Source organism: Chionomys nivalis, chromosome 7 (assembly GCF_950005125.1).
Source record: "Chionomys nivalis chromosome 7, mChiNiv1.1, whole genome shotgun sequence".
NCBI lineage: Eukaryota > Metazoa > Chordata > Mammalia > Rodentia > Cricetidae > Chionomys > Chionomys nivalis.
The window spans coordinates 42,958,923-42,984,260 of NC_080092.1; the positions used below are offsets into that span (position 1 = coordinate 42,958,923).

Sequence of the window (25,338 nt, forward strand, 5' to 3'; positions counted from 1 at the left end):
TTGGATTTTTTCCCCTTACATTTTATTTCAAAGCTATAATAAATGAAACAAGCCACTTGTCAAAAAGAACAATGATTTTACACAAGGAAAAGCATACATACCAAGCCAAACACAAGAGCACTCAGGTTCACATGGTGTAGGTCGCTCAGGCCAGAGCCCAGCTTGAGGGGGGACTCCTGGGATGAAGAGAGGAATTGCAGATCCCACCCCACCTCCTGAATTGAAGACACCTGAAGAGAGCTAGTTTGGTCTCCTGTGAGGCTGGTACCAGTGGTCATAGAAGAGGTCTGCTCACGCTCTAGACGGGGGCTGGGTAACGCAGTCCTGTGGTCACACACACTTCCCAACCATCTGGGCACCTATACTGGATGGTCCTTGGATGGGAAACCCTTTTCCTGCCCTGCTATCCAAAGGGGTAACTGAAAGACCTTCCCAAGCCCACTGCTCCAATCTGCTCCTCAGCTGTCCACACATGCCTGTCTGACTGAGACAGCATGCTGAAGGTCCCAAGACACAGAGGTAGGGCCAGACAGACGTGCGGCAGTCAAGGAGTTGGTTGGCCTCCTTGCCGCAGGCACAAAGCAAAGTGCTTAGAATGTTAAGCCCACGGTAAAGAAGGGGAATGCATCTGGATATAAAAGGTTAAAGTCACTGTGGCAGAAAACAGGTTTTGTCCTCCTCAGTGCCCCAAATTCAGGTAGAGATGGGCTGTGTGCTGTGGTGACAGAGGAAGCAGGCCTGGCCAGCACACCTGCTCATTTCCTCTGTCTCTGGATGCCCCATCCACCAGTGTCAAAGAGGCAGACCTTCAGGAAGAGGTTTGGGCTCTGGTTCCTCTAGGCCAACCACAGTGAAGTGTTTCCTATGGGGGTTCACAAACAGAAGAATAGATTCCCCAAGGGTACCTCCACAGTTGAGTCCCCCACACAGGTCCTGTCTGAGAATCTGGGTTCACCCACATTTCTCAAAAACATGCTTCAAGTTTGTTCTTTGCTTTAAACGTAGAAATAGGAACACGGGTACACTGCACAGGAGGCTTCAGCTGCCCCTGACTCCTAGTGATCTTTACACTAACTGGACAGCGGCCACTGAGTTCTGCCACAGCTACCTCATCCCGTCACAACTAGCTAAGGAGCTGGGCTGAACCTGCCCTGCTTTTTTGTAGCCTGTCAGTAAAGAAATGTCTTATTTTCAAATAGTTAAAAAAAAAATTCTGTACACATGATAAGTATATGGAATTCAAATTTAAGGTGTGTAAATAAAGGACAATCGGAATAGAGCTGTACTTGCTGTGCACGAATGATGCATAAGATACCTGCTATAGACTACAGCTCAGAGCCTGGCGGCCCTGAAACTCCTGGGGTGATGTGCCGCAGGCCCCTAGGCAAGCACCACTAAAAAGGCAGTGCTATAAAGAGAAACACTAAGACCCTAGATTTTAACTTCTTAGAAATATTCAACCTAAGCCTTGTCCAAAGACACATGCAAAATATCTTACAAGAAATTTCATGATTGACTCTGTCAGCAGAACTGGTCATCAAGCCCTTTCATTCTGGTCTTTACTGAAACTACAGCGAACAGAGCAGAGGGAAGCGGGCGGGCGACACAAAGCCTGGAGCACTCAGCTTCAAATCTCACTCCTCCACTAAACCACCCGGACAGGCAAAAGGACCAAAGACCAAGATAACAGAGACCCTGTTCCCCATGCCTGGCCACCAGCTAACTGTGTGGGGAGGCAGGCGGGGTACAGGGTGAGGAAACAACACTGATCAAAAAGCAAGACATTCTGCTCTCTGGAAAGGTCACCTAGCTTTCCATATAAACTTGATAATCATTCACTTCACTGCTATCACGTTTATGAAATTCACTAGCGTGGAAGAAGAGCAAAGGGTAGAGGTAAGACGAGGCCTATTTCTAGAAAACAAAGGGGACTTCTGGGCTGGTGTTTCCACATGCAGTTAGTTGATACAAAGTTATCTGTATGTTTTAAGCCTGTGGGTGGCCTCAACCTGGGCCCAGGGCTATTTTACAACCTTAGAAAGGACACACCCCTGCCCTTAATGCCACCCAACACAGCAAGCACTCTGCCCTCTGGCTTCACCTCTGCTACTCTACAGCTTTCACGGGCTCATTTTCATTTTCAACAGCACAGTGCTTTTTAAACCCGTGTGGGGTGACAGATGAAGCACCAGGCAGAGGCTGGTCTGCTCTGAGGACATCCGCCCTCAGCATACAACAAGTTGAGAAGACGTGGCCCCTTGGCTCTTGTCCACCAAGGGCACACTCCACTCAAGTCTTACAGCTCATGCCCACCCTAACATCTCCTGGTGCAGAGGGGCCATGTGTGAGGCACATCTGCACAGGAGGGATACCACGGTGTTCTGATGTGGGGAGACCAGGGATCATGTCGGGAAGCTTGCCAACTTGTTCTCTCTTTCTCTTTTCCCGGCCAGCAGGGCAGGAGGCTACTCATACTCCAGGAACTGCTTGTGGTAGAAGAGCAGGTACCTGAGGGGCAAAAGAGAGCGTGGGCTTCACCTAACTTCCAAAGTAGCTACGCCAGTCAAGAACGGTTCACAAGCCTGACTTCTGAACAGACGCTACAGCACCTCAAGTCTTCGAGAGAGAGAGAGAGATAGACACTATGGGCCTCCCATTGCCCAGCCTGAACTGGCGACCTCCTACAGTCGTTACCTCTCCTGTTCACAGCGGGGCTACCCTCACGCAGACTCCTTCAAACCCAACCCCTGCCCAGTAAGTAGCACACTTTCTCCATGAGATCTTTCTGGAAGCTCCCAGGGCCCAGAGTTTCACACCCACCATGTCCATCTGTGGCAGGCAGTCTGTCTTGACCCCAGGGGCTGGAAATTCTAAGGACTCGAGGAGGTTCAGGGTGAATGATGATACACCATGGGCAACAAAAGCAGCAGAGGTGATCAGAACCGCTGCACAGCATGGGCAGGACAAACGCTGACCACAATGTTCTCTGATCTAGGGGACGCACAGATAGTAACTCTGTTCCACAATACTCCCATCCTGTAAACATGACCTAAAAGTGACATCTGATCCAAGGAGCCACTGTCCACTGTGGCAGATTCAGTCCAGCCTGTGGCTCTGTTCAGACACAAGGGATGGCCAAGCAGCAGCACAGGTCCTCTAAACCCACCCCACACGTACCCTTCACTGTCCAGCACATCCTTGATGCTGGCCTTGGTGATAATGGCATCATCACACTTGAACCACTGGTCTTTGTGCTGCCGTATGAAGCTGGTGTAGTGGCCACTCTCCAAGGTCCCTTGATGGTTAACAACAGCAAACAGGGAGTACCTGGTGTGGAAGGAGAGAGCATCTCAATCACGGTCTGTTGAACAGCCTACAGCAGAGCTTGCTGGCTGCACTGCCCAGCTCTGGCCCAGCAAAGAGAACTCCTAGAACTGCACTGAAGCCACAGTGGCAGTAACTGCTCTCCTTGTGCCATCCGTCTGTGCTACCAACAGCAAGAGGAATGGTACCAGAAGGAGCAAGTTCATTGTGCTGCGCTCCAAGGCAAACCCTCACACCAGAAGTCTCTTTAAAAAAGGGAGTCTGCCCAGAGGGGAGACTGTAAGGAGGAAAGGAAGGGCCAGCTATCTAAGAAATGCCCTCTCACCCAGCCCCCAGGCCCTGCAACCCCACGTACTTGTTGTCATTGTTGAGACTGTCCAGGGGCTGCTGGTACTGCCCATTCATCCGGCTCTCTTTGCTGTAAGGCAGCAATAAGACTTAATTACTAACCCAGAGGGACAGGCTCCAATGACAGGATTAATTGGCGCCGAGACCTATACTTCATACACGGGGGTTTTCCTAGGTAGACTGCCCCACAGTGGTGAGAAATCCAGCTTGGGCTGGAGCTTGCTGACCTCCTACTGCTTCTGTGCAGCAACCCCTCACATCCCGTGGACCCTGAAGCCACTTTCTGCCTCTAGGGGTCTGATCCTGGCTTTGTGATGTTTTGCTTGTAATACACCAAATAAAGAATTCCTTCCAAAGGCTGTAAGTTAGCCCCACACTACATTCTTGAAGAGCATCAAGGGACATCGAGAAGTGTCTCTCTAGCAGCTCGTGGGACAGAATGGGAGGAGGGGATGTGCACGGAGTGCTAGGTTCCAAACTAATTTATTTACCTAATGCCAAGGTTAGCAGAAGGCAGCAAGATCCATGAGACCTTGGGATCGGCAACAATGTCACCCCATCCCTGGACATATTAACACCTCATTTTCCAAAGAGAATTCTCATGGTCTCTGACATCACTTCAGTCAGTGACCTGTGAACCTAGGAACAGAGCCCACAAGGAAGGGCATCAATGACTAATAACAGGAAGCCTGCTGAAGACAGTACAGCGGGCTGAGGTGTGGCTTCTGAAAATGCCTGCACCCTGACCCCCGAAACTGTGAGCGTGACCTATTTATAAAACCTGTGCAGATGTGATGACAGATGTTGAAATGAGGCTTTCTAGTCAAGCTCTACCCCTAACCACCAGTATCCAGGCCAACGGCTGAGACAGACTCTGGAAGGGCCTTGGGCCCAGGGCAGTAACAGCCAGAGAAGGACCCAGAAGCTCCAGGAGCGGATGACAGTGGGGAACCCCGTCAGGACCCTTCTCACAAGTTTCCTATTTCTGGCTTCCATTACTCTGAGAATAAATTTCTACTGTTTTAAGCTACCACATTTAGAGATGCCAGTCAGAGACAGCAAACACATTAGCAAGTACTGTAGTTTTTTTTTTTTTGTTTTTTTTTTTGGTTTTTCGAGACAGGGTTTCTCTGTGGTTTTGGAGCCTGTCCTGAACTAGCTCTTGTAGACCAGGCTGGTCTCGAACTCACAGAGATCCGCCTGCCTCTGCCTCCCAAGTGCTGGGATTAAAGGCGTGCGCCACCACTGCCTGGCCAGCACTGTAGTTTTTTGAGGGTTAAATTTTATGTGGTCTATGATACACAGAATTTGATCTCAAAGAAGAGAATCCACTGGTGCAATTGAACCCTGTCTATCTGTATTTCAAAATCTGTCTCCATCAACCAAAACATGTCATGTAGTCTGCCTGTGACTTTATCTTCTGCCAATTCTGAAAGTTGACAAGTGATCAATGTAGGATTCACAGGAGGAGGCAACCAAGTAAGAGCAGGATAAGTACTGAGGCCGGGGAGAGAGGTGAGGCCTACACAGCTGTAACACAGCTGGTCTAAGACCTGGCACTGATCACCCATCAGACAACTCGCCTCCTCACCGGGACGCACACAGGGGCACCAGACTTTTCTACCTGGAGGCCATAAAGGGAGTCATGTCCAGTTCCAGGGGAAAAGACACGTATGTGGTGATCTTCCGCCGAAGTTTGGCTGAGTGTTCAAATCGCTGCAGAGATGAAGGGAGAAGGGAACAAATGAGCAGAAAGAGCAACAGCTGGGCTGCCCAGACTGGAGGCTCCAGCAAAGGGCCCTTGACCAGCTTCTATTTGACTCATTCATTTCCTGAAATAGTCCTGCTCGGGTAGACACAGAATCAGGACCCTCCTGACTCAGCCTCCCGAATGCTGGGATTACAGCTGCAAACTACCAAGATCAGACTGATCTTTTACATTTTAAAGGGGTATTAAAATAAAGACAGGAAGCACAAATCATTCATAGCCTTTAAAGACTCAAATACTAGCACTGGCTGCTCTACCAAAGGACTTCAGTTTGAGTCTCAGCACCCACATAGCAGCTCACAGCAGTCTGTAACTCCAGTTCTAGAGGATCCAACACCCTCTCCTGGTTTCTGTAGGCACCAGGAATGCACATGGTGCACAGACAGACATGTAGGCAAAACAGCCATACATGTAACAACAACAAAAAAGACTCAAATTCCTACTACTTGGCTTTTCTCAAAGAGCCTGCTGGCCTCTGGCCCAGACCACAATGCGCAGGTCCTTGTTTTTTCTATCTTTTCTTCCCGCAGTTCTGGGGTGGAACTCAGAACCTTGTTCACTTTAGGTAAAAGTTCTACCACTGACTCACACCCCTAGCCTGGGTCTTTTAGTGAAACAAAGTTAAAGAGGGCTTAGCAGTTACGAGACCTTGAGGACCTGAGTTCAAATCCTCATACCCACCTAAAATGCCAGCGGTTGGACATATGCACCTGTAACCCCAACACTGTCGGAGGCACAGACAGGAGGACCACTGGGCTTGCCAACCTCAAGCCTATATCCAGGTTTAGTGAGAGACCCTGTCTCCACGCAGTAAGGTGGAGTATGACAGAGCAGGACATCTGACACCCCCTCTGGCCTACGCTTACAGAGACAGAAGTAGTAAAATCCAATCCCACTTCCTACAGGAGTTCCTTCCTGTCTTCACAAGGAGGCGCATACTCTGTCAGCAAGACACAGAAAGATGCAGGAGGCGGTCTTACTTCCTGCTTCTTGGGACTGGACACACTGAGGGGCTCTACCCTGAGCTGGTGAGTTTGAGGCTGTGCTGCAGGCTAATGCTGTTTTCTGGGAAACTCACTTTGAGATGGAAGCAGGCCACAATGGGCAGCTTCTTCATGGTGAGCTGCTTTGTGGACTCTTGGTAGCTATGACAACCACTACACTTGATCTTGGCACTGCTTCCTAAGTGCTCCGGTCTGGTAAATCTAAAAGGCATTTAGAAAATAGGAGAAAGGTAGAAGACAGGGAGAAAGGGGGGAACAGGTTATTTTACCACCCGAGATGCAGAGCAACAGTTAAAGATGTTGTATTTCACAGCACAAAGAACTTTTCCTGCTTCTTTTAAGCTTATTCTTTCTATCTACCTACCCACCTATCTCTACCTATACACACACATATATTCTATCTATCTGTCTGTCCGTCCGTCCGTCCGTCCGCCCGCCCGCCTGCCCGCCCATCCATCTATCCATCCATCCTCTCTCTCTTACCTATACACACAAACATATTTTTGTGAGAGGTCTGGGGAAATGGTGGTTAATATTCTTGTTATTATACATTCCAGCAACTCAACCTATCTCAGAACAATGGAGCATACATCCACACAAAGCTACAAATGAGGACAGCAGCAGTTCAGAAGACCCAAAGGGCTCAATAAACAAATGGTGTCATTACCCATGGCCCACCAGTCAGCAATGGAATGGCAAGATCTACCCCAGACACAATTCTCTGGGCTGCCAGAGGTCAAGACAAAGTGGAAGAGTCACCTCACAGGTGATGTGCTATGAGATTCCACTCACAAGCCTCCGAGAATTCTAGAGGAAGCCAGACCTGAGCTGCTTAGGTGAGGCCCAAGAGGGCTGTGGGTAAGACGGATTGTGGTGCTTTTGCCTACACCAACTTCAGCAACCTTTTCTGTGTATGTGGGGAGGTGTTATGATGCAGCACTGGGTACCGAGATCACCATGTCACTTTATAGCAGCAGGATACTCTTCAATGTGCTAATATTCTCTCTCTGTGGTCATTTTTTCTGTTACTTTTTAAAGATTGAATCAAACAGTAAGATGGAAGGAAGAAGTAGCATTCTGAACCACTACTGCAGAAAGTGTCTCACCTTCGCAGGCAGTCTGTGAGAGTGGTGGTGCCTGATGCATGGCTCTCCCCGTTAACCACACTGCCCTCACTCCCTGGGCTCAAGGGCCAGAATGGGGTGGAAGAACCGGGCAGGTCTAAACTGATGTCCCAGAAGGGGTCTATGGTGGTGGAGACCCCGCTGCAAGAAAAGATGAAAACACATGAGGGCACACGAGGACTGGTGAGAACTGTGGCCTGAGGCAGTCCCTAGAGATAGGCTAAACACGATGCCTTCTCTGCCCACCTGTCCATCAGAAGCCTCAGGACATAATAGGAATGTCCACAGTAATGACTTCATTTGGGAAGTCTGGCAGAGTATAAAGTCCTGAGCTACAGGCAGAACCCTGGTTGCTGGGATCCAGCTTACAACACTTAGGAACTGCAGCAACACTGCTCAGAAACCAGGTATTCTGCACAGACAGACACTGAGAAACCCCCATCCACAGAGTGCACAGGCCACACTTGGCAGCCCCATAAACAATACTGCATTTAACAAGGCTGACTCCTGTTAGAAGACTTACATTACAGTATTAAAAAGGGGAAACTCAGAATAAGAAAATGGGTTCAGCTATGGACCAAAATCCAAGGCTACCTCTTGCTAACAGAATGTAGTCATTATAGGTCAGGGATAGAGGAATTTTACATTGATTAAAGACAAGGCTCAAAGGAGCTCTGCTCCTAGGAAACCATACCCCCAGATTCCTGCACCCTGATATGAGTACAGGTGGGCAATGGAGGATGGTGTGGAGTGTGCCTGGGGCACTTCTCTAGCCACCGTCAAAGGATCCTTCAGGTGGGCACTGGGGATGGTGTGGAGTGTGCCTGGGGCACTTCTCTAGCCCCCGTCAAAGGACCCTTTCTGCTTCTGGAGGGGAAAGCACTCAGCAACTGCTACACCTGGAAAGAACCTTGGCTTTATGTGAGCTAATGCAAAGGAGCCAATTCACAACAGGAGCAAAAACACCAATGATCTGCCATTTGAAGGGGCTACTTGCTTTGGATCTTAGTTTTGAAGACTTTAAGCAGAGAGATATGTATGAAGCTGCCAAGGACACCCTGCTAATTGCTAGTACAGCAAAACTCTACAGGCCCCCAAGGGAAGAACTCTCTGCCTGCAGATTCAGGCAATCTGTTGATTCCTCGTGTCTTCTCTGTTGGAGGCATTTTTTGTCAAATGACCAAGCATAGCTGTTTAAGTAAAACTATCCCAGCCGGGCGGTGGTGGCGCACGCCTTTAATCCCAGCACTTGGGAGGCAGAGGCAGGTGGATCTCTGTGAGTTCGAGACCAGCCTGGTCTACAAGAGTTAGTTCCAGGACAGGCTCCAAAACCACAGAGAAACCCTGTCTCGAAAAACCAAAAAATAAACAAATAAATAAACAAATAAATAAATAAAACAAACTATCCCTCAGCTGACACTAGTGCAGGTGCTCCACTATGAACACCACAGAGCTCAGGGAACCTTCTCTAAAGTACTGAGCTTTAGGGTTGAAGTCCAAAGAAGACTTTCCCTTGCAGACAGGGAAATGCAATATGGCACAGCTTTGGCAGGTAAAAACACTCATGGTGACTGTCCAGCTGATGGGAACACTTACTGGCAGACTTGACATGTGACATCAGACTGGAGTCCACCCGTAAAGATTTGGTCAATGATACAATTGCAGTGGTTAGGGTTGTTGGCTTTCTTCCCATTGTCATCACCTGAAGACAGAGATGTGTGACTATCATTAGCAATGTCACCAAGACAGCACAAAGCAGTCAGTCCACATCCACCCAGCAGACAGGAGGACACCAGGAGGACCAACACTCTGAGGTACGTAAAGGCATTTATTTCAACAAGAGATCTATCTGATGGCAGGGGTGGGGTGGGGTGTGTCATTCTTCCTTTCTTTCTTTCTTTCCTGAGTCAGGGTAAGGAAGCTCTGCCTGGTCTTGAACTTGCAGAGATCTGCCTGCCTCTGCCACCTGGGTGTTAGAATTACAGATGTGCCAGCATGCTCACCTTGGGACCACTATTCTTGTACAGAGGTTCACACCTGTAATCCCAGCACTCAGGAGGCTGAGGCAAGAGGACCTGTGCTTTAGGCCAGTTTGAGCTACACAGTGAGATGCTGCCTCCGAAAAACATCCAAATTCAATTGATAATAACAAAACAAACTGTGAAGAACTCCTTAGAAGTGGCCATGCGATTTTTCTTAGTGGAAACAGAAACTAACTACACTGTCTATAAGACAGATCAAGCATTATCTACAGTTGCTGGGGGAGCACCAGCCTTGCTCTGCTCCATTTTTAAGGAAAGTCCCCACCTGCCCAGCCCAGCAGGGAGATGGTGGCAGGCCCACCTTTGCAGTGCCGGTGAAGGACGTCCAGGGCTGCAATGAGGAATTCATGTGCGTCCTGCTGTTCATAACCCGCCAGGTGCCGGGCATGTGTCCACACCAGGTGCAGCAGCTTGTACGGAATGTGTGGGGAGCGGTGCCCCGAGTAAAACTGTTTAGAGAAGGAAAAGGGATACTAGAACACCTGCCAGTCTTCATCTGGCAAAAAATCCATGGCTGTAGACTGGGTAGGTGGCCTGCTCAGACAGACTTACTTTTCTTTCTTTTGTCCAAGACAGGGTTTCTCTGTATAACAGCCCTGGCTGTCCTCGAACTCACAGAGATCTTCCTGCCTCTGCCTCCCAAGTACTGGGATTAAAAGTGTGTGCTACCAGCAATTGCTTGTTTTTCTTTTCACAATTATATTTTTTAAAAAAAAGATTTAAAATTATTTATTTATATACTTTATGTATGAGGGTGTTTTACCTGTATGTATATTTGCACACCAGAAGTGGGCATCTGATCCCATGAGACTACAGTTACAAATGGTTGTGAGCCACCGTATGGGTGCTAAGAATTGAATTCAGGACCTCTGGAAGATCAGCCAGTGCTCTTACTGATGAGCCATTCCTCCAGCCCCACCAATTGTAATTTTATTTGGACTCACTAGATTCGAATCTCACTTTTCTCCACTTTACAACTGCTGGTAAGCCCACACAATGAAAAGCAAAATCAAGTGATTCATTCTATACAATGTTCCTCACAAAGCACCCACCACCCCTTCTACCAGAGTGCACTTCCCAAACTCATCCCAGGACTTCTTCCACTTTTTTATTTGTCACCTCTTTGCCTGGGAAGTCACTTCGTGGAAGTTCAAGTACACAATGACACTAAATATATTTAAGGCCATTTCAGAGACTGGAAAATTGTTTTAATTCTAAGCCTTTTTATAACAACAAAAATGAAACTCGAGCCAGAAAACAGCAATTTTTAAAATCAGATATTCAACATCATAATCTAAAGCTGTATGGGATATAATTTTACACGCTGAGAAATGACGGCAGGAAACACTCAGTTTCTGTTTTCTGTAATAACACCTTTAATTCCTGTAAGAGCAGAAGGCTTTGTATGTACATTAGAATCACTGAGGTCTGGGGCAGCACTTCCTGGCTCTGGCACTGATGGAACAGTGTGTTGTATGTTCAAAACCAAGGCTGTGGTGAAGTCACACAACACAACCCTGGCAAGTCCTGCCCAAAATACCTAAGAATCAGAATCTACTTGGACTTGAAGTTCTGACTGTTGTGCTTTCAGATTTGTGTGTGTATGTGTGAGACCTCCAGTTCTGTCAGGACCCATAAGACTGTGTATTAAACTAATTCAGAGCTGCAAATTGTCTGCTCTCATGTTTTAGCTAGAAAACAACAGTGTGTAGTAAGAATCCAACAAAGGCTGACGTCAATCTTTTACCCAGTTCTGTATGCATGTGGTGAGTGAAGAGCAAAGCAGCCTCAGCCTTTTCCGTGGAGCAGCTGAGCACCCAAAAGGGCTGGGATCAGAGCGTCTAGGGTTGTGGAGTGTTTGCAAATGAGGCATCCTGCAGATGGCCCAAATCCAGACGCAAAACTCAACATAAAGCAAGAAGGTAATTTATGAAGTATGTGCACTAAACTGTCCCAGGGCAGGTGTGAAATTCATCACATCAGTGACCAAAATGTCTTGGAATTTGGAACATTTTGGGTTTTGCTTATCAGATGAGCGATGCTCAACTTCTACTAGCAATGACCAGCTAGAGACTAGAACTGAGAATTAGAATTACACAGCACCAAAGCCAGGAAGTACTTACAGCAGTAAACTGTTTAAGACTGTGTACTAAAAACCAAGAGCAGCGATGAAAACAACAGCTTAAACCAAGAAAGGTGCTGGAAAACACTTCACACGAAACCCTGTAACGCACTTACATTCTCTAACTGTAAAAACTGGAAACCACTCAAAAGTGTCTGAACCAGGCAGCCTACAGCTGCACTGTGGCTCCTGCACAACAGAGCCTTCTCTGGCAGGAGAGCGCTGATCAAAGTGCCACACATGGACCTTGATGCTCCACACCAGTAAGACACAGACAGGTTAAAACCTAGCAAGGATGGCAGCGCACTGCACATACACACCTGCACCTGCCACACATCCATCCATATCATGTACACAGGGGACAAACACCTGTGTCACCAGGAGAAGGGGGCTTGGCTTCAGAAAGGTTGGAGGTGTTAAGCATCTGATACTCATAGATGTATATACTAGGAAGTTTTACTGACTATACCTTACTAAGCCTGAGTTTTAAAATGATCCAAGAGAGATGAATTAGTTACAAAGTAATAGTTAAAACCAGTGAACCCCAGCACCCACTTCTCACCGTGTTTTCTTTTCCCTCGTTATCTCTGACAATTTTTCCAGTCTGTCATGACAACTGTTCCTGTTTGTCACATAGCCTCAGTCACCAGTAACTGCAGGTGTTAGTAATGGCTGAACTAAGACAGGAATTGGCAAACTTGTTCTGGAAAGGTCATCTGAATCATTTCAGTTACAAAGTCACTCCTCAGTCCTGGGCTGTGGCCTAAGGCAGCCCTGACCACACACGAGCAAAGATGCCTGAATGCACACGGGTAAAAGATCACTCAAAGAAAGGAGACCAGCCTGCTGGCTTCTGTGCAGGGCAGGGTAACCCATTTCTAGGATGGGAAAAGAATTATTGCAGCTCTGATACCTAGACTGAGGCCACTAAGTCAGTAAGTGCTGAGACCAAGCCTGAACAAGGGGCTATCACTTTACTTAGGGATAGACATTGATAGGCACAATACAAGTTTTATCATGAGATCAAGGACAGCCTTGGTAAGCACTGGCTCTCTGTGCTGCCAGTCTGCAGAGCAGAGGTGTTTGAGCACACTTGGGAAGGGTTATCCACTGCCACTGAGAATGAAGCAGAAAAAGGGGCCGACACACATCTGCAGCATGTCTTGAATGTAGGAATCAAACAATAGCTTTAAATTTTTTTCAATGATTTATTTATTTATATTTTATGTGTATTGGTGTTTTGCCTCATGTATATGTATGAAGGCATCAGATTCCCTGGAACCAGAATTACAGACAGTTGTTAGCTGCAATATGGGTGCTGGGAATTGAACTAGGTCCTCTGGAAGAGCAGCCAGTACTCTTAATCATTGAGCTAAGTGTCCAGCACCCAGACAACAGCATTTACATATGAAATTCCCAGGATTCCTGGAGATGAATGTCATCCTTAAGTTGACTGCCTACTTTGAGGGCTCTTCTCTTTGGTGAACAATGTGTCTCCAAAAAGCCAAACCAACAACCTACCTCTAGCAATCCCTTTGTAAAAAGCTATGCCTTCCACAGTACAGTCACATATTGAAAAACATTTAGGTATGGTTATCATCAACTGCTTCACTTCCTTAGAAGCAGGGAAAGAAGCAGCTGTACAGCTGTTCCTGCACTCACCTCCTGGAAGAGAGAGGACATCTCACAGACCAGGCAGGAGCTGGGGCTCTGCATCTCACAGCGGTGCCTGTCTGACAGGAAGAAATCTCTCAGAAGTGGTGTGTGGGTCAGCGCCTGCACGATGCAATTCATAAAGCATGTGTTCCCCAGGTTGATCAGTCCACGCAGACCTGATGGGAGCCATCAAGAGCAGTGTTACCCGTGCACTGAGTGCAGACCCAGGATGCCAGATCCCAGCCGAAGCTTCCTCTACACCTCATGACCAGTCACTTTCTTCACTCATCAAGCAGCGTGAGAAGAGCAGGGAAGTGCAGTGCTCTCTAATTTCTGCATGGACAGAATGCTCTTCACCTATGCCCCTCCACTTTCTTCTTTATGTTTCCACAGTATTACCCAAATGTATTTACTATGAAAATAGGCATGTCAGTCAGAAAAGAGTCTTGGTAACAAGTCAAAATGCTTTTCAAACAAGCTCTAAAATATACTTCCTCCTTTTTAGAAGAAGTGGCTATCAGCGGGGGTGGTGATACACACCTTTAATCCCAGCACTAGGGAGCCTCTGAGTTTGAGGCTAACCTGGTCTACACAGACAAACCCTGTCTCAAAAAACCAAAAAAAGAACAACCTCACTCACTTGCATTATCAACTCCCTTTGAAGAGCAGCTTTGACCAGAACACATGCAAGTGCCTTCAAACATGCAGATGCCAAGGAACTAGGAGGGATCGTCTCCACTATGCCTCTGCATTCCACGTCTATAAGACCCCTGAAGACTAGGCGCTTAAGAGCTCAGTGCTGAACAAATCCAGGAAGGCCACTAAGGCATGCCCGGAAAGAATGCTGTACTAATAGAAAGGCAAGGCTCTCTACCTATCTGACACCCTGCACGCCCCTCACCCACCTATGGTACAGTTGGAGGTGATTTTCCGCCTCTTTGGGTTGTGCTTCAGCAGTTCCAGTTCCCGCTTGGTTGGTTCCCAAGTTGAAAACTTCTCTCCAACACCTAAGCAGATGGAAAACAGTCTCAGGCAATGGTATTTAAGTTCTCTTGTAAATAACAGTTGTAAGGCTGCATTTCAGAGAAGGGACCCTTCTTCTAACACCCCGCTGTGCTGAGAGGTCTATGCATACACCATGTTTATTGAGTTAAGGAAAGAAACACGATCCATCAAACTGCCAGACACTAATGTTTCTCAAATGCCTTGGATCCAGAGATAGTAAGTACATCAGCTACAATAGGGCAACCTAGTAACTCACGAAGGATCTTTCCGGAAATGAGACTAACAGAGAATATGTACTTTAAGTCTGGGGAGCAGCTTAGTGGGAGAGCATTTACCTACTGATGTGTGGCCCATATTTGATCCCCAGAATTGCCTAAGAAAAAGAAAATGCGTTTTCTTTTTTTTGTTTTGTCGGCTGAGTTATGTTGCCTTGGTTGGCCGGGAACTTGCTATGTAAACTGGCTGGCCTCAAACTCAAAGATCAGTCTGCTCATCTCCCAAGTGCCAGAAATCATACACCACGGCCTGCTGAAAATGCACTCTGATCTACTTGCTGGTGATAGTACCAAAGACTGGAACCCACGACAATGGCAACCGAAAGGTAATGCAGAGCACACTTGGCGCACGCCCCACTCGGAAGGACCTGTCCTAAACTACTTTCAATGTCTAACTCAGTAACCATCGCTTGCCCAGATGGCCCTAGCACATGAATGTCAACTAATGGTTCAAGTGTTCTGCACAAAAAAATAATATATCCCCACATAATGGTGATATGAATTGTTTTGAGGGGTCAGAAACAACTGGCTAAAAACCACGAAACCCTGGACTCCTGAGAGCACCTGTTTCTACCTTCATGTCAGGGTTGTGGTCTACTTCCCCAGCACACAGCAATGATGCTGACACATGAGAGACATGTTTACTGGTCAAAAGGAACACAGACCCAGCATTATTAATGCAGACAACTGTGAGCTTCTCTGGAAACTGGGGAAAATCAGGTGTGCTGATAGTCTTATGTCAACTGGACACACAAACTAGAGTTAGCTGAGAGGAGGAAGCCTCTATTCAGAAAAGGCCTCCATAAGATTTGGCTGTAAGGCATTTTCTTAATTAGTGACTGGTGCCATCCCTGGGCTGGTGGTCCAGGGTTCTGTAAGAAAGCAGGCTAAGCAAACCATGTAGAGCAAGCCAGTAAGAAACACTCCTCCATGGCCAGCACAGCTCCTGCCTCCAGCATCCTCCCATGAGTTCCTGTCCTGACTTCCTTTGTGGATGAGCAACAACTTGGAAGTGTAAGTCAAATAAACCCTTTTCTCCTTAATTTGCTTTTTGGTCATAGTGTTATGTCACAGAAATGGAAACTCTAAGACACCAGGTAAACCCAGAAATAATAAAGAACAAAGCTGCATAGCATTGCTGCACCCGCGACTAAGGGTGTGACACGAAACACACATGAGGACAGACAGAAACATGAAACTGGTGCCACCAGAGCCACCGTTCCATTCCCCATCCACAATTAGGGAAATGGTGCCTCTCCTACAAGGAACTGCTATGTTACTTCTGATATTATTTCAGACAGAACATCTTCCAGAATACTTTAGGGCTGAGAGTAAATCATTGGTCAGGGATCTCTGCAGGCAGAATCATTCGGTCTGGATGAGGTAGGCGGAGATACTGATTTGGGAAAGGTTAGACTAAGCCAGGTTCTCAAATGTGCCCTCAGAGAGTTTTGCCTTCTTTCTGACCCAGGCAACGCCCCTTAGGAGTCACAACCACAGGGGCTTTGGGGTACATGGCCAGACTGATGCCACTGAGAATGAAGGACAGAGCTGCTGGAGGCCAGATGTCTATCTGGACAAACGCAGCACTGTCGGGCTTGCCTTTGTTCCTTGTGCCTCACTGTCTCACCAACTTCTACCCTCACTGTGACTGACCTCCTGTGTTATAGAGAGAAAATGTACAATCATATGTATTAAACTCATTTCACTGGGCTGGGGAGATGACTTAGTGGCTAAAGTGATTGTTATGTTAAGCACGACATCCCAAATTAGGATTCCCGGCACCCATATAAAAGTCAGAAGAACAGCATGCACCTGTAACACCAGTGCTGGGGGGGGGGGAGTGAGTCCAATCTTGGGGGATTACTGATAAAATGGTCTCTTTGAAATGATGAGTTCCTGGTTCAGTAAGAGACCCTGACTCTAAACGTAAGATGGAGATCAACAGAACACCTGATGTTGACATGAGGGCATGCAGACCACTACACACTGGCACCAACACAAACACAATTTAAACCCCTTCCTTACACATTTTCACTAGGGGTTTCTTTTACAGGCGTACTGTGTACACACACAGTTGTTAACTATGAGATTTATTAAGGCTGCAGTGCGTATAAAAATCATGGAGGTAGCCGGATGGTAGTGGCACACACCTTTAATCCCAGCACTCGGGAGGCAGAAAGAGGTGAATCTTTGTTGAGTTTGAGGCCCGCCTCGTCTACAAATCAAGTTCTGGGACAGTCAGGGCTGCTATACAAAAAAATCTTGTCTCAAAAAACCAAAGGGGTGGGGGGAGATCATGGAGACAGTATTTGCTAAAGATCTTTGTGTAATACTTATTATAATATAAAACTTCTTTTTCATGATGGGCTAACAGAAGACGCCAACCTCTGCAAATAGAAACTTTTAGGAACTGGGCAGCTTCCCTATAGGTAACAAACCCAGGGATTATCTTACTATATGTCTTACTATACTAAACTTTACCAAGAAGAGACATATCTTACATTTAAGGAGTAACTATTACCATACGTTTTCGTTGAGCACTTACTTAAAAGTTTCAATGCATAAAATGTAAATTTAGGAAATAAAAGCTACAAGACTGACACTGTGTGTTAGGGGGACTTCTGCACGGTTTCTGGGCTTTGCTTACCTGGAATACAAACGTTTTGTGAATGCTGAGACAGGCTGCTTTTGACATATGTGTGTGTGTGTGTGTGTAAATCTTAAATAGAGAACAAAATTTCTAACGGTATTGTCTCTAAGATGCATCTAACTCCACTGTAAAAGAAGCTCTTATCATTGTATCATTTAGGCACAGGCACTGTGGTGTTTTGAAAGAAAATGGTCCCCAAACAGAATAGTACTATTAGGAGGTGTGGCCTTGTTAGAGTAGGTGTGGTCTTGTTGGAGGAAGCGTGTCACTGTGGAGGTGGGCTTTGAGGGCCCATATACACTCAAGCCATGCCCAGACAGACAGGTCACTTCCTGTTGCCCATGCAAAATGTAGAATTCTCAGTTACCTCTCCAGTACAGCCATGTCCTGCCATGATAATGGACTGAACTTCTGTAAGCGAGTCACTACAGTTAAATGTTTTCCTCCTCTTCTCAGCAATAGAAACCCTAACTAAGAAAGACAAATTTCAACAGTTTTTGCTTCCACATATATATATGTGTGTGTGTGTGTGTGTATGTAAGTAATGCTGGGGTTCAAACCCTAGGCCTTGTATATGCTAGGAAATGGCTCCACCACTGAGCCAGACACCTGGCCCAATAGTTAAGGAATTCCCACACCAGTCCAGCAAGAGGCAATTTAACATCCCAATCTGCCAGGGTTGAGAACGAAGTAAGAAAAGGGAGGGATTGTAATGTCTAACAGACCTTCTGTTGGAAGGATGGACACAGCCTGGTGTATTGTGGTGGAAGACCCATCCATTCTCTCCAAAAGACCAATAACCCATCTCAGCTCATCCATCCTATCCCTAGGACCAATAACCCATCTCAGCTCATCCATCCTCTCCAAAGGACCAATAACCCATCTCAGCTCATCCATCCTCTCCAAAGGACCAATAACCCATCTCAGCTCATCCATCCTCTCCAAAGGACCAATAACCCATCTCAGCTCATCCATCCTCTCCAAAGGACCAAAAACCCATCTCAGCTCATCCATCCTCTCCTAAGGACCAATAACCCATCTCAGCTCATCCATCCTCTCCTAAGGACCAATAACCCATCTCAGCTCATCCATCCTCTCCTAAGGACCAATAACCCATCTCATGGTTCCTGCATTAGTTTCATCACTCCTGTGAGCTATGTGACTGCCACAGGAAAAGTAGGACTTGTTTTTTCTCTCCTACCCAGCCCAAGCCAGCTCCTTTGACCATTTTTTGGTCACCTAACCTTCTCTAAACACCATGAACGCACCTTGCATCTTCCAAGCCTTGCGTTGCTCCTCTTTGGCAATGATTTCTATGTCCTTGTCATAGATGTAGTCCTGACACAAGAAGCAGTATATACCACCATACATCAGGTCAATAGCTGCAGAAAGAAAGGAGGGAAGAGAACAAAATTAAATCCAGTATGGCAAGGTAGTGCTGCAGGCAGCTGAACACTAGCTGCCCAGAGCATCTTTCTTTGTGAGCTGCAGGAGTTCCAACTGCAAGGGTTCATCCAGGGTGGATGAAGTATGTCTGCTAACCCCAGGGCCGAGCGAGAATGGACCCTGTAAAGTACTGATTCAAGGATCAGGATGCTTTGCTTCAGCTGTACAAGCACAAAATTCAAAACTAGGGCAAAAGTTCAGAGAGTTTATTTTAGGCCCACAAGGATTCTCAGTGACTTGTCTGGCTAGGGAATGAAACTTTGCTACATCCTCAATGGCTGGCAATCTTGTAAGGGACACTAAGAGCTATTTGCTGTTGTCCCCATCTTGACTGAGTCGTTTTTCTCCAGGGACAGGTATAACAGGTTCCAATAAAAAAACCTTGACTTCATAGCACAGACACCAAACTTATCAAGGTATCTGTCTCAACTGCTACTTTAAACTAGAAACTTTTTCTTTTTTTTTTTTTAATTTTTATTTTATGTGCATTGGTGTTTTGCTAAGGGTGTCAGGTCCTCTGGAGCTGGAGTTTCAGACAGTTATGAACTGTCATGTGGGTGCTGGGAATTGAACCCAGTTCCTCTGGAAGAGCAGTCAATGATTTTAACCCCTTAGCCGTCTCACCAGCCCTAGAAACTATTTCAAGAGAAATGAAAACAAAAGCCCATTGAGTGTGGTGGTGCACACCTTTAGTCCTGGCACTCAGGAGGCAGAGGTGGGTGGATCTCTTTGAGTTAGAGGCCATACTGGTCTAAAAGCAAGTTCCACAACAACCAGAAATCCTGTCTCAAGAAGAAAAAAAGAAAGAAAAGAAAAACCTATCACACTAAAACTTAGGGACTTGGGGAGGGAGGAGGACACAGGGCTAAGATGGAAACTGGTGGCTGTACGTGCTTACATCACCCACCACCAAGCCAGGTGTGATGATGCATGCCTAGAATCCTAGTACGCTGAAGACTAACAAAAGGGGATCCCATGTCTGAGGCCATCTTGGACTATGTAAAAAGACTGTTTAAAAGAACAAAGCAGGGCCGGGCGGTGGTGGCGCACGCCTTTAATCCCAGCACTTGGGAGGCAGAGGCAGGTGGATCTCTGTGAGTTCGAGACCAGCCTGGTCTACAAGAGCTAGTTCCAGGACAGGCTCCAAAACCACAGAGAAACTCTGTCTCGAAAAACCAAAAAAAAAAAAAAAAGAACAAAGCAAATGCTGGGCATGGTTGACATAACCTATAATGCCAGCACCAGGGAGATGGAAGCAGGAGAATCAGAAGTTCAGTTTAAGGTTATCTTTGGCCACATGGCAATTTCACAGCATGAGACAGCCAGCAATAACACACACTAGCACATACACAAGCACACACGCATGCACAACTACTTCACATATACATGCATAATTACTTATATACTTGATGTCATATAATGCTCAGCTAGCCTTTCATGAACCTGTACTACTAGAAACAAGAAAACTCATTGTCAAACTATAACCAGTTTAAAAGGTCTCAAACAAATGCCAGCGCCCACTTGAGAGCTCAGTTTCACAAGGACTCTTTCATCCCAGTGGGCTTTTTGGAAAGATAACATGCTACCAGAGCCAATGCCTGCTCCAGCTCCCATAGCAGGAGTGTGCCTTACCCAGGTTGTGCCGCTTTGACTTTGCATGGTCATGGATGTGTTTCTTGGTGAAACAGCCAAAGAAGACGCAGTAGAGGCAAGAGTGCAGCCGGTTCAGGTGGATGCCGCAGACATGGCAGACGCAGGACTTTGCCTGAAATTCAGAGGAGTTATGAGCAGTACGAATGCAACAGGAGTTCAAGGGGAAACGTGGAGTCCAAGTCAGAGGATCACGACTTGGGCACAGGTGGGAGGGAGTACAGGAGCTTTCTTCTGAGTCTTTACACTTTAACACAGCATTCCATTCTTTCTGTTTTCCCAAAGCACTTAGTTTAGCTCAAAAACAAATCAACAAGAGAACAACTATGGAGATGACATCTTCTACAAATGGTTTGAAAAGCAGAATACGAAATAAATAACACAAAAAGGACCTACATAGGTAAATTAATAGGTGAGATGTTGTAATAATTTAAAGGGTCACCAAAGCTCACTAGAAGAGCATGTGGGAAGGGGGTCAGAAGAGAGTAAAAAGTTTAAACTGTGGAATACACATGTGTCTTATAAGGGGTAGGATTCCAACACATGAAATAAGCAGCGTCTCTGGGTGAGTATGAGAGCAAGAGAGAGTTCTCAGGAGAGACCCGCCTCTTCTCTTCACCTGGTGACTCTACACAGGGGAAAACAGTAAAATTAAGGTGGAACTACAGGTTTGCCACTTGTTGTGGAAGACACTAGATTAAAAAAACAGAGCAGATTCTCTTCTGAATGTTATCAGCTAGTCAAAAAACTAGAATTTGCAATGAATACAGAAAACAGCAAGTGGTCTTTGATACAGTCATAAACCCCTCACTTTTAACAAAACACAGTGGCACACGCCTGTAGTCCCAGCACTTTGAAAGCTGAGGCAGAATGATTGCCGAGTTTGAGGCCAGTATGGACTACATAGGGAAATACCTCCTTAAAAAAAACAAACAAACAATAATAACCTCCCCTTACATATTTTATATTAGTTGTTAGCACTGTTCATTGTGGTAGATCACAGCAACATGTTGAGCTCAGGCTACGGTATGCCTGCCACAACCAGAATTTTAACTTTTATTTAAAATGGTCAGTGGCCACTGGATGGTGTGGCAGCTTAAGACCCTAAAGTGGGTGCTATTTACCCATAGAGTTTATTTGAGGTACGTCTTCTGGCTTCATTTATCCTACAAGTGAAGGGTTTAATTTAGATAAGGCTTTAATTCGTAGAAGTAAATAACCCTAGAGTAGTTCATTAAACACATTCAGTTTAAAATCATGATGCTTAAACAAAGGCAAGTATTAACCCCACAAACTGTGAGGCTATCCTGTTTAGAAAAGGTGTTATAGTCTGGGTGATCACTAAATGCTGGCACGAGCACCCTCCCCTCCTAAAAAACAATGACAGGACCAGAAGCTAAGCTCATGTGAATGACAAAATGGACACTGGAGACCGTGGCCTGGATCTCGGAAGAGGGAGGCCCTGGGACATTTCACTCCCTATAGTGAAGAGTTTTACAGTGTCATTTGTTACAGCACCCCTAGAACGGTGACACAGGATTCCTATCAGCTATTACCCTAGCTTCTACTCTACCAATACCACTAAGTGTGAAGATGAATTTCCAGTCATCCTCAAGGCTTAGGTTTTAAAAACCCAATTTATGCATCAACAATGAAGCTGTCAGGGAGAGGCACAATGGGGTGCACAGGGTGCTGAGGGGGTACCTGGGAAGCAGCACAGCTGGCTTCTAGAACCACTAGTAGCGGGGCTGCTTCCCACCTACAAAGAGTGGCTACTGTGGTGAGCCAGCCTGCCCATCAGCCAGTACCCAAAGCTAGCTCTGTGGATGGTGGAAACTGGACATTAACTTGGATTGGGCTTTGCAGGGAGCCTTCTCCACAACATTCACATTAAGGTACTCTCTCCTAAGTCATAACCCACAGGCTGCAAACAAACCGAAAGACACCTAACGATGCTTCATCCTTCATTTTTAATTATCATATAGTAGTTTCATTATGACATCCTAATACATATTTAAACTCACCGCCAACACGATCCCTCTTCTCCCTCCCCCAACTTTTTGCATTTCTTCCCCCTAAGAAGTCCCCCTGCATCGCAGTCCTGTGCTTAGAGTCCGCTTGGTCTATACAAAGGACTGGAGCGGCTCAGTGACATGGTAGTCTAGTTCCAGCTGTTTGCGGGGTCGCCACTGGTTTACATAAGGCTGTAGGGGCTCCCCTTTCTCCCATATCCTGTTTGCTGTCATTTTTCTTGGGGGTAGACACTGCTCTGATGGCTGCAGATCAATCCTTTTCCAGATATTTGTATTCCCTCTTATGCCTGGTCAAATATTTCTTAAAGCTGGCTTGTGAAATGTGAACATTGTGAGGCGGAGGGAACTTCAGAGAAGTGGAGTTCCGCACACAGGCTGAAGTCCAGGCATCTTCAAGAGCACAACTAGCTGCCTTCACTTCCTGCTTCACTGTAGTTCAACAGAGCAAGGTTTGTGAGTGTTGCACGAGTGTCTGAATTCTGGGCCGTGAACATCACTCAATAAAGAACTTGTAACACAGTGGAAATTTAAATATTGAGCTGAGTAGTTCTAATTAAAAAGGAAAATTTTCATTTCCTTGTGTGATGCTACACGGAACTAGAGTCGGGAAGATGGAGGGGAAAGCAAAAGACAGAAAGAGAAAGGGGAGGATCCCCCAATTATTCCCATGTAAAAATGAATTTTACAACACATCTCAATCCAGGAAGCAATGGAATGGATCGGTGACAAAATTATGACTGTGGAACACTGATATTCTAGCATTTTTTGCCATGATGGTTCACCTGTGCAATCTCAGTCCTCACAAAACTTTGACAGGAGGTTTAGGTGTTTAAGGCCAGCCTTTCTTCATAGGAAGACTATTGTTTCAAAATACAATAAATTTCTGACTCTAACAGGCTGTTACAGAATATAAACTTTTAGTCACACTAAAAGATGTTAGTTATTGCGGTGTCTTCCACTATGATTGATAAAAAAGAGAATTAGGTCGGGTGTGGTGGTGCTCGCCTTTAATCCCAGCACTCAAGAGGCAGAAGCAGGTGGGTCTCTGTGAGTTCCAGGGCAGCCTGGTCTACAAACAGAGTTCCAGGACAGCCAGGGCTACACAGAGAAACCCTGTCTCAAAAACTAAAGAGAGAATTTAATACTTAACATGACTTAGAACCCGGACAAAAAAATTCCCCATTCCAGTTTTCACCTCAAAATCAAATTGTAATAACGAAGTCTAAGATTAAAGAACGTTTTCCGACTTGCAAATCACTAACAATATAGTCATAGTTGCTGGGATTACAGGACCAGTAGACAACAAAACAGCCACTACCTCGATGGCTGCGGACGTCAATCACCTCCTACAATCTAAAATCTCGCTTCCCAGCTCGAGTGCGCAGAGGCCCTGCCAGCCTCCTGTGTGCTGCGGGTCTCAGCCCCGGCGCCACCCGCAGAACCACCTCGCTGACCCCGATCCTGCATCGCGACCTTTACGGACGAGGGCTACTAGGTCCCGACGGTCTAGGCCGATCGCCAAGGCGGGGTCTTCCTCTTCAGACACTCCCCTCCCCGCACCTAGAGGCTTCCTTTCGCCTACCCCTTACCTCCTCCCTGCACCGCGAGGTTTAGCCTCGCCCCTTCCTCTGCCCCTCCTCGCAAGGCGAGGCTTCTCCCCGCTCCCTCCCTGCACCGCGAGGCTTCCCCTCACCCCCTCCCCCCCCGCACTGCCAGGCTTCTCTCCTACACCGCCCCCCCCCCCACTCCCTGTGTCCCAGGCAGGAGAGCCGGGCAGGCCTCGAACGCACCTTACGCTTGCGGGCCTCGGCCGTCCCGCTCCACACGAAGCACTGGTAGATGGCCCGCAGGTTTTGCTTCCAGTTGTCCACCTTGAAGCTGCCCAGATGCGAGCAGCCCGGCGGCGCCACGGCCAGCTCAGCATCCATGGCCTCGACCTCAGGCTCGGGCCGGGTGACCATGGCGGGCAGGGCCCGGGCGCGCGGGGCGGGCGGAGATGGAGGCGAAGACGACGCCAGTGCGGCGAGAACAAAGCGGCGGACAAAGACCGCGCGAAGAACCGAGGCAGGGGACCGCAGCCCCGATGGCTCACGCAGCACCCTCGAGCTTCGAGGAGGGCGGGGCGGGGCGGGGCGGGGCTCTTCGCGGGAGAGGATAACGTCATCCAGGCCGGCGGCCGCAGTGCGCAGACTCCGTCGCTCTAGGCCCCGCCCCACAGCCCCACTCGAGTCCGCTAGCTCCCGCGAGACGCCGGGCCCGAGGAGGTGGGGCCAACGGAATCCCGCCCTCGCGTCACGCCATTGGTTGTCTGCCTGTCTGCGGCACTGTCGGCGGTTATCATAGGCTGGAGGGCTGGTCCGGTTTGCTTTGGAGCCGCCTTCCGAGACGCTGGCGACGCGACGCTTGGAAGGCGGGGCTTGCTAAGGATTGGGTAAAACCGAGTGTCCGTCAGGCCACTGAACCGGTTTGCACCGGCCTGAGCTCTGCCGCAAAGAGGCGGGGCGCGGGGCAGGGTGGGGCGGGGCCTGAGTCTGCGCTTTCTCTTCAGGGCCGGTTTTCGAGGTTGTGGTTGTTGGTCGATGGAGTTTTCTTGTGTGGGCGTTTCTGCAGACTGCCATCTTGGTAACTGTGTTGGGTACCGCAGTGCCACAGCAGGAGCTGGGCGCGGCAAGAACACAGACTGAGATTCCTTCCCCAGGGTCTAATCCAATCCTTTCCTGTTGAACTAGAACGCCATACGAATATTTTTTAGTGGCCACAAAGCAACAAGAAGCACGTAAAAGTAATCCAATAAAGACAATATCATGTCGACGTGTGATACTGTAAAATTGTTAGTGAAGTATTCAAAAAAATTTGCATTGGCTTTGGAATCTCGTATTTTACACACT

At 47.3% G+C, this 25,338-nt stretch overlaps 1 protein-coding gene across 1 annotated transcript; it reads right to left on the bottom strand.

Moving 5' to 3' along the window:
* On the bottom strand, positions 1-24,570 carry Usp22 (ubiquitin specific peptidase 22). The gene is made up of 13 exons (XM_057775004.1): positions 24,241-24,570; positions 20,400-20,532; positions 18,590-18,703; positions 14,294-14,395; positions 13,395-13,564; positions 9,912-10,059; positions 9,165-9,270; positions 7,551-7,709; positions 6,519-6,645; positions 5,297-5,388; positions 3,680-3,742; positions 3,178-3,327; positions 1-2,508 (listed from the first exon to the last, which is right to left on the bottom strand). The coding sequence occupies exons 1-13, from the start codon at positions 24,409-24,411 to the stop codon at positions 2,466-2,468; spliced, it is 1,578 nt and encodes a 525-aa protein (XP_057630987.1). The 5' UTR covers positions 24,412-24,570; the 3' UTR covers positions 1-2,465.
* Between the last annotated feature and the right edge of the window lie 768 nt (positions 24,571-25,338).